The sequence below is a fragment of the Lissotriton vulgaris genome, chromosome 5, assembly GCF_964263255.1.
Source record: "Lissotriton vulgaris chromosome 5, aLisVul1.2, whole genome shotgun sequence".
NCBI lineage: Eukaryota > Metazoa > Chordata > Amphibia > Caudata > Salamandridae > Lissotriton > Lissotriton vulgaris.
In genome coordinates, this window is record NC_141693.1 from 1,412,987,230 (window position 1) to 1,412,997,561 (window position 10,332).

General features: G+C 54.6%; 1 protein-coding gene across 1 annotated transcript in view; it reads right to left on the minus strand.

The window, feature by feature from the left end:
* LOC147712668 (uncharacterized) overlaps nt 1-7,803 on the minus strand; it is a 151,970-nt gene extending 144,167 nt beyond the window's left edge. Inside the window, exons 1-2 of the mRNA XM_086919680.1 lie at nt 6,729-7,803; nt 4,925-5,977 (exon numbers count right to left, since the gene is read on the minus strand). Coding sequence (XP_086775806.1) covers nt 4,925-5,977; nt 6,729-7,038 — 1,363 coding nt within the window. The 5' untranslated portion in view covers nt 7,039-7,803. The remainder of the gene's footprint in view (nt 1-4,924; nt 5,978-6,728) is intronic.
* Nucleotides 7,804-10,332: the final 2,529 nt, after the last annotated feature.

Genomic DNA, 10,332 nt, shown 5'->3' on the forward strand with positions numbered 1-10,332 from the left:
CAGATATGGCCGTCGAGCCTTCTCCTACATAGCTCCTAATGCGTGGAATGACCTGATGCTGCAGATAAGAGCCTCTTCTTCACTTCTAGAATTCCACAAGAAGCAGAAGACCTGGCTTTTCTAGTAGTCCCACTATGCCCTAGTTTTGGCTAGACTCACAGCTTCTCAGAGCTAGGATAACGTCCCGAGTAATAGTGTGCTCAACATATCTGCATAACATAACAAACAAGGCTGCTTTGATTTGTCTGAGTTTGACCATGTATGAAGGTTCATGAGGAAAGCTAAGCCACAGACTTGGAGTCTGTGGTCTTTTGCCTCTGATGTCCTGGGGTCCGTGCAACTAAATCTCTGCATACTGGGCCAAGTACAAACCTTTAAGCACTTGACTCTCATTAGTAGTGAGGTGAGCAGTCAGAGGCTTTTTGGTGGAGGTATTAGTGCGGGGGTTCAACAGGCTCCAGACTCGACAGTCAATAAACATTCCAATAACTGACTATCAGGCCAAGTAGTTTTCTTTGTAAAAAAAGAAACCTTACTGTAATACAAAGTAAAATAAACATTTAAACGGAATTTTGCAGACTACACAAAACTATCAGGTACTAAGAGTTTCTGGCGCAGGATTATTCCCTCTTGGTGATGATGCAGCCCACTACCCTTAATCTAAATGACTTTAGCACAAGTGCTGCACTTCCCCCCTTGGTCTGGTAGGTATTAACAGAACTCAGTCTCTTTATATTTATCTCATCCACATTGAAGGCTTACTCTAAGCATTGCATCAGACTTCTGCTACTCAGTTCTGGCTTTCCTGCAGGTCAGGAAAAGACAAGTCGGCCGCAGGAGTGTGATTCAGCTACGCCTCTTTTAGTGCAAATGTGAACCACAGCAAGGTCCAGAGACAAAGGGGTCCATTAGGATAGCGGGCGGTGGCACTACCGAAACGATGGCGGGGCGGAAAAACAGCTTTTTCCGCCCGCTAGCAGTGGAAATCACGTCCGCCACATTAGGATATGTAAACACAGGTCATTTCCCGTCCGCCGCGGAGCGCCTCGCTCCGCCATCAAGGTGCGCCCGCCACCGCGGCGGCTGCAGCCAATCGAGACCCTCCGCCGCGGTCGATGACGTCCGCCCCGCTCGACATATTAGGATGGGCCAAACAAGCTGACGCACCGCACCGGAGACACCGCACAGCTCTAGCAGGCGGAAAGTCTACAGCGGAGCACGCACGCCGAGATCCGACATGAACCCCATGGACCCAGCCCTCCACATGCATCCGGTCATGTACCTGCTGCAACACTATCGCCAGATGGGCCGCCGCGGACGCCGCCGCAGGTACGTCACTACACATATACACCACACAACACACATGCCGACACAGGTCCCAAGCACAACACTGGCATCCTGCTGGGGGGCACAACACATCCACATGGGCACACACACATCACCCACCTCAGAACAAGGCACCCCACGGCATCCGGAACACACAACGTCGGCCAACCTGCAGCAACGTCACGGTCACGTCACCGCCGCGGTCAACACATGCGCACAATGCAGAAGGCAGGGCAACAGCAAGGCATGGACACATTCCAAACATCACAGCGACACACCACCCCGACCAACACTGCACACCACCCGAAGTAGTCACAGGCCAGGTGCCAATCCCGTGCACCCCCTTGCACATCAACAAGCACTGTAACAACAAGCACAATACACACACACTGCGACACACAACCAGGGACAAAGGCACAGCAGGATTGCCTGACAACGGACACACAACACCAGTGCACTCCCCACAGCCCACACAATTGAATACAAACATCCACACAGGGCAAGACAAAACATACAACAGGCATAATACTCCTGCCTGACACATGTGTGTCTCACACCATACAGGGGCACACATACATACACTACAAACTAACACCCTTCACACTGCACACCTCTCCACACACATGCCATGTAAGCCATGCCACCAGGACCAAGGGCCAACACAAGACGACCATACACATACACGCCAGGGCACACAGAATGGGAAACACACACCTCATCACATCATAAACATCTACTACACCACAGCACAGCTGCACACCCTGTGCTGCCAGTGTCCCCCAAGGTGACCTGTGAACAGTGTATGCAGCAATAGCAATTCACCCACACGAAAACTGCATGGCCTGCCAAATAACCATCACAGAGTACAACATCAGCAGGGCCACAATGGACTGAAGAACCTGTCCCCCTGTCTAAAAATCATATGGCCACATACAACCTTGCAATGGTGATGTACAAAATAGACCATGGAACTCAGTCAAACAAGAAAATGACTTTAATCAGTAAGGAGACAGAGAAAACACACCATAATGTACTGTATTTATTCACATATTGCACAGATGTAGCTACACAACATAAGTAGACAACAGCAACTCTCAAAATCATGTGCAAATGCCATAGACTATGCACTGGTGAATCACAATCGGGAAGTGCAAAGTCCTTGGCAGGGCAGGGTACAGCACATCAGAGCAACAGGCCCAGAGTCCTTGGCAGGGGAGAGCACATCAGAGCAACAGGCCCAGTCTCCTTGGCAGGGCAGGGTACAGCACATCAGAGCAACAGGCCCAGTGTCCTTGGCAGGGCAGGGTACAGCACATCAGAGCAACAGGCCCAGTGTCCTTGGCAGGGCAGGGTACAGCACATCAGAGCAACAGGCCCAGAGTCCTTGGCAGGGGAGAGCACATCAGAGCAACAGGCCCAGTGTCCTTGGCAGGGCAGGGTACAGCACATCAGAGCAACAGGCCCAGAGTCCTTGGCAGGGGAGAGCACATCAGAGCAACAGGCCCAGTGTCCTTGGCAGGGCAGGGTACAGCACATCAGAGCAACAGGCCCAGAGTCCTTGGCAGGGGAGAGCACATCAGAGCAACAGGCCCAGTCTCCTTGGCAGGGCAGGGTACAGCACATCAGAGCAACAGGCCCAGTGTCCTTGGCAGGGCAGGGTACAGCACATCAGAGCAACAGGCCCAGTGTCCTTGGCAGGGCAGGGTACAGCACATCAGAGCAACAGGCCCAGAGTCCTTGGCAGGGGAGAGCACATCAGAGCAACAGGCCCAGTGTCCTTGGCAGGGCAGGGTACAGCACATCAGAGCAACAGGCCCAGAGTCCTTGGCAGGGGAGAGCACATCAGAGCAACAGGCCCAGTGTCCTTGGCAGGGCAGGGTACAGCACATCAGAGCAACAGGCCCAGAGTCCTTGGCAGGGGAGAGCACATCAGAGCAACAGGCCCAGTCTCCTTGGCAGGGCAGGGTACAGCACATCAGAGCAACAGGCCCAGTGTCCTTGGCAGGGCAGGGTACAGCACATCAGAGCAACAGGCCCAGTGTCCTTGGCAGGGCAGGGTACAGCACATCAGAGCAACAGGCCCAGAGTCCTTGGCAGGGGAGAGCACATCAGAGCAACAGGCCCAGTGTCCTTGGCAGGGCAGGGTACAGCACATCAGAGCAACAGGCCCAGAGTCCTTGGCAGGGGAGAGCACATCAGAGCAACAGGCCCAGTGTCCTTGGCAGGGCAGGGTACAGCACATCAGAGCAACAGGCCCAGAGTCCTTGGCAGGGGAGAGCACATCAGAGCAACAGGCCCAGTCTCCTTGGCAGGGCAGGGTACAGCACATCAGAGCAACAGGCCCAGTGTCCTTGGCAGGGCAGGGTACAGCACATCAGAGCAACAGGCCCAGTGTCCTTGGCAGGGCAGGGTACAGCACATCAGAGCAACAGGCCCAGAGTCCTTGGCAGGGGAGAGCACATCAGAGCAACAGGCCCAGTGTCCTTGGCAGGGCAGGGTACAGCACATCAGAGCAACAGGCCCAGAGTCCTTGGCAGGGGAGAGCACATCAGAGCAACAGGCCCAGTGTCCTTGGCAGGGCAGGGTACAGCACATCAGAGCAACAGGCCCAGTGTCCTTGGCAGGGCAGGGTACAGCACATCAGAGCAACAGGCCCAGAGTCCTTGGCAGGGGAGAGCACATCAGAGCAACAGGCCCAGTGTCCTTGGCAGGGCAGGGGAGAGCACATCAGAGCAACAGGCCCAGAGTCCTTGGCAGGGGAGAGCACATCAGAGCAACAGGCCCAGTGTCCTTGGCAGGGCAGGGGAGAGCACATCAGAGCAACAGGCCCAGTGTCCTTGGCAGGGCAGGGTACAGCACATCAGAGCAACAGGCCCAGTGTCCTGGGCAGGGCAGGGTACAGCACATCAGAGCAACAGGCCCAGTGTCCTTGGCAGGGGAGAGCACATCAGAGCAACAGGCCCAGAGTCCTTGGCAGGGGAGAGCACATCAGAGCAACAGGCCCTGGAACACACCCACATCGCTAACAATGGTGTACTGTAGCACACCTATGTGTGGCACAGGCGTCTGAGGGTGTTGACAACTCACTCCTGGCTGTCATGTGGAGTGGAACCTGGCTGTGTGTCAGGGACTGCAGGTCGACTTGACTGGTGTGACAGAGGGACATGTGGTGTGGCTATAACAGAGGGCCTGCAAGGTGGAGGGCTGTGCGGACCAGGTGGCACCGTGGCACGTGGAGGTGGAGTCATGCACGCCCTTGACACAGTGTGGGTGGGAGAGGTTGGAGGGGTGCCCTTCCACTTCTTAGGAATATGAATTTGCTTCCCTGTCATGGGGTTGATGGGAAGTGGCGTTGACACCACCTGCACACCCCCCAACTGTTCCACTTCAGGGGCAGACACTGCCACTCCCTCTGGAGAAGTGCTTGATCCTGCAGTACGCTTGTGCTGGCTACGCCTCCGGGCCACTTTAGCCTCTCTGGAAGGTGTACCCCCCACAGTGACCACCTTCCCACTTACCCCAGGGATGGCCATTACACTGCCCTCCTGCCCCTTCTTGCCAGGGATGGCCACTACCCTGCCCTCCTGTCCCTTCTTGCCAGGGATGGCCACTACACTGCCCTCCTGTCCCTTCTTGCCAGGGATGGCCACTACACTGCCCTTCTTTGCCACAATGACTGGGCTGGTCACAGCAGGGCTTCCCTCCACCTGCCTCGATGTACTTTGTTCTGGGGTTGATGTGGTAGGTGGGTGTGTCCCTGTGTTCACCCCAGGTGTAGTCATGACATCCCACACATCCTCTGTGGGCATAGCAGAGTCAATATCTGGTGATGGCTCAGCAGCATGTGAGCCTGATGTCTGACACAATGTTGTTCTGGCCTTGCTCTTCTGTGACTCCACCTGGTCTGTGCATATTGGGGGGTCCCTGCCCTTCTTTGGGGATGGAGTCTGTGGACGGGATTGTTTGCTTTGGGTCTGAGCTGTGCTCCTAGTGTTGTAACGTTTACTTGATGTATGTCCCAAGTGCTCACTGTCATCTGATGTGGCCACTGACTGGGTGGACGTCACAGGCACCTGAGTTGCAAAGGGGGCATGTTGGAGGGCTGACGTCACTGTACCTGACAATGACAGGAGTGTACGATGTAGGCCACCCACGTCAGAGTGTATGCCCTCCATGAATGCCAGAACCTGCCCTATTTTGTAATCGTGGGCACTGAAGGCATTCAGCAGGGCGGTCTGGCCCACGCAAAGTTGCCGCAGGAGCTCTACGCACTCTGCACTGAGGGCAGCAGGGGGGACAGGTGCAGGTGCTGCGGTGCCATGTGTGAATGTCACACGTCCCCTCTTAGTGACACGGATACGGCCAGCCCCAGAGGAAGTGGATGGGAGGGTGGGCAGTGGCCGTTGGTAGTCAGATGCAGCAGCAGAGTCCCCATCCCCTGTGGCTGCTAACAGGGACTCATCCCCCCTGCCATCAGATGAAGTGGTACTCTGTGTCTCAGCCACAGATTCCTCATGCATACTCCTGTCACCCTCAGTAGCGCTGGTGTGGTCAGTGTCACTTTGCTCCGTCTCACCCTGCTCTGCTGCCGCTGTCGTGCTGGTCTCCCCACCACTTTCAGGATCATGTTCCGCCGTGGTGTCTTCCGAATCTGCATTAGTGACAGAAACATGGTTGTATAAGTGTCATAGTCTGGTCACACGATATCAGAGCAATGCAGCACATGAGAGGCCTAGAGCTACATGGTAACCATCACACCCTCAAATCATTGTGCTGCTACACACCAGTTACACCACAACTGAGCCTGTCATGCGGACAAACAGGCAGGAGTGGACCAATGTCGATGACACACAGCACTACACCCTGCCCATGGATGGTGTTCCCCTAGCCCACATGGACCTGCCCCACGGACATGATGTAGCCACAACTAACATCACCACTTCCAGAGCCTAAAGGGATCCAGAGGGGAATACACACACCTGTTTTGTCTACACATGCCACATTGTCAAATAGGCCATTACAATCACCATGTGCCAATGTGGGTTCACATTGTTGTCAGATGTGTGGGCCACTACCATGCAGGTGCATGCAAAGTACACTGACATGGTGTAACACTCATTAAGTGGACACAGCTGTACAGCATAATAGGGACTACACCCACCATCACAAAGAAGAGTGACCATGTGGACAACAAAATATATGTCAAGGACTGAAAACTGCAGCCAGGAGATGCAGAGTAAGGCCATGGTGGGCCAATGCCTCATACAGACACACATCACAGTTGCCACTCACATCACATATCACAGCATGGCAGCACACGCACATCACATGTGTCACCGCAGACACAGGCACTCTACACATGCATCCACTCCCAGACAAACTCTCCCTCCCCGGATACTCACCATCGCTGTCTTGCTGCTGAAGCCCCTTCAGACGTGCATCCAGGTCTGGATAGGTCACTGCCAGTATGCGTGCCATCAGCGGAGTCATGGTGCGGCGTGCCACACGCCCTGTGCGTGGTACCATCCCCAACTTCATCTCTGCCACTTGCTTAGCCAGCCGGCTGATGTCGTCCCACCTCTTGTGACAGTGTGTGTGTCGTCTGTTTGATACCCCCAGGGCTCGCACCTTTGCTGCTATGGCCCTCCAGACAGCCTTACGTTGGTGTACTTTGAGCTGCAGGTATGAGAGTAAAGAAGGACTAATGAACATTTACACATTGTCATATGTCAGCATCTATCAGTACAGCAGCCAGACACTGAATCAGGACGCACAGTGACCCCCCTCCCTCCAGAACTGGGGGTACCCTCACAAGGCCACTCTGCATGGCATAAACATTAGTGAATGCATGCACACATTGAGCTTCGTAGTCTCCATGATTATCACACTGAAGAATGATGATTCAACACAAATGCATCGACAGCACTGTATAAATCATAAATTGTACAGGGCATTGATGTGGCATATCCACTAATCAGTGTGCAGCAACTGTAGCATGTAAGTTGGCTGATGGACAAACTTTGGAAGGGCAGCCACTGAACCTACTCTGTGGGGCACACTGACTATGACTACAGGGGCACCCTGAAATTACATCACAAGCGGACACTGTCCAACCAGCTACAAGGCAAACAACCGTTGGTCATGTCTGCCCCAAAAAGTAGCACATCCCACTCACACATACAAGTATTGGCCTAGGACAGAGTCATAATGCAAAACACACACTCCCACCACCTGCAAACATCTTGTCTGTCAGTGTTTGTCAGCACCACACATCCAAAATAACATACAGCTGCATCATGAATACACGTCTGACACCACCCTGCCCTACAGCTCCCTACATGGTGACTTACCACGACATTGGGGCCACCAAACAGCCGTGGGTACTGTGCCAGCACCTCGTTCACAAGGACATCCAGCTCCTCACTCGTGAATGGACTGGCACGGATCTTATCTGTTCTTGACATCCCTGTGGATATGGCAGACCTGTGGCAGAAGTGAGTTGTGAGGTGTCCCAGGCAGCAGGCTCTGTGAGCAGCAGGAGAGGGTCCCAGGCAGCAGCAGGAGAGGGTCCCAGGCAGCAGCAGGAGAGGGTCCCAGGCAGCAGCAGGAGAGGGTCTCAGGCAGCAGCAGGAGAGGGTCCCAGGCAGCAGCAGGAGAGGGTCTCAGGCAGCAGCAGGAGAGGGTCCCAGGCAGCAGCAGGAGAGGGTCCCAGGCAGCAGCAGGAGAGGGTCCCAGGCAGCAGCAGGAGAGGGTCCCAGGCAGCAGCAGGAGAGGGTCTCAGGCAGCAGCAGGAGAGGGTCCCAGGCAGCAGCAGGAGAGGGTCCCAGGCAGCAGCAGGAGAGGGTCTCAGGCAGCAGCAGGAGAGGGTCCCAGGCAGCAGCAGGAGAGGGTCCCAGGCAGCAGGCTCTGTGAGCAGTGGGAATGTGTGGCTCACTCCCACAGATTTATAGGCCCATGGGGTCGTTAGGAAGCTGATAAGGTGCTACAATTGGTTGTCTGGGTCAGCCTTATTCATAAGCATCCAATGACCGGCTCCGCGGCGGCGGCGCGCCGCTTCCGCATTATTCAAATCTGCATCATGCCACATTGAACACCCATGCCATTGGCTGTATGCAATGCACCATGGCGGTGACGCACCGCGGGTGTCCGGGGTGCGCTACCGCGATGGTGCATCATTCAAAAGCATCCAATGACCGGCTCCGCGGCGGCGGCGCGCCGCTTCCGCATTATTCAAATCTGCATCATGCCACATTGAACACCCATGCCATTGGCTGTATGCAATGCACCATGGCGGTGACGCACCGCGGGTGTCCGGGGTGCGCTACCGCGATGGTGCATCATTCAAAAGCATCCAATGACCGGCTCCGCGGCGGCGGCGCGCCGCTTCCGCATTATTCAAATCTGCATCATGCCACATTGAACGCCCATGCCATTGGCTGTATGCAATGCACCATGGCGGTGACGCTCCGCCGGGGACCGGCGGTAGGTACCGCGACTGATGCGGCGGAGCCTAGCCAGCGGCATGGACACCAGTCCATGTGCCAATGGCTACCTTGGCTGGGTAGATGGTGGTGCTGGGGTCACACCGCCAGGGACTGGCGCTAGGTTCTGGCATTTTCGTACACATTGCTGTGTATGTCAATCATGGACAATGTATAAGTGCCATGCAGCTACATGGTGTAGGGCACATCATTGTACACACGATGCCACAGAGCCATTGCATCCACAGGAGGACGCACGTTCAGTCTGAGCCACTTTAGCATGTGTTTGTGCCATTTTAGTAAGGCTTTTGATGGGTGCTGATAATTGACAGACGTCAGGTGCTCTACATAGATGTAGTGAGGTTTAATGTGTTGTTGGTCAGTGCAGACCTTGACCAGGCTGGTGGCACTGCATTGTATCGTACCTGACTTGTGCATAGGGTGACCAACCGTCCGTAAATTTCACGGACAGTCCGCAATTTTGGCTGTCTGTCCGTTGTCCGTGAAGGATTCTTTAACGGACGCCATTTGTCCGTAATTTTAACCGGGCACAGCTTTCCCCCACCTCCCTTCTTGACTCCGATGCTGCATGAAAGCTCAGACCCCCAGCAGCACTGTAGAGGCACAGCGGGATGGCAACCCTCACACCTCCAGCCCTTGATGAGCTGTTAAGAGGTGCTTGAAGGTGACAGAGGGAGGGGCGCAGGTTCAGGAGCAGGGGGCATCCATTCACATGCAAACAGCCCTGAATGCGTCTTGTATCTGCTATTTAGAGGGGGGCTCGCACATTCCATTTCTACCCAGGGCCCCAAACATCCGAGACTCGGCCAGTTTACACCCCTGATTACACCGAGGCAGCACCTGCTTCTCTTCACCGAGCTTACTTACTGCCACTAATTTGTAAGCAAACCTCGGTTCTTCAAACATGCATAACGTAATACAATGAAGAAATGGCACAATCGCACCCACACTGATTAACAAAGTATGGAGGACAATCAGTTCTCTTAGAGTATCTCCTGTGAGTACTGTATATCCCAGTGGGGGATGGCATTTTGGAGCTTGTGCAGGAGGGGGCAAGGAGCCCAAGATGATACTAGAATACTGCATGCCCACCCCTGTGCCCACCCTGGTGGATCACGTTCCCTCTCCTGTGATGACTCCTGCTCCTGTCCCCCATGTTGTGGCTCCAGTCCACCCCCTCCTGTGATGGCTCTTGTCCCCCCCTGTGGTGGATCCTGTCTCTGCCCTGGGTGGCTTCTGTACCAGTCCTGGAACGGCCCCTGCAGCGAGGGTGAAGTTCTTGATGGGCCTCTTCTCAAAAGGGCTCAGCTCAAAATTAATATTGAAAGGTGGGCGAGTAAGTAAGTGAAGGGATGTGTGAATGGCTGGATGAATTAGTGAAAGGGTGAATGGATGAATGAAAGATTGACTAAATGGATAATGAGAGAGGATAGATGGATGGATGATGAGGGGAAGGATGGATGGATGGATGATGAGGGGGTGGGTGAAAGGATGTATGGATGGA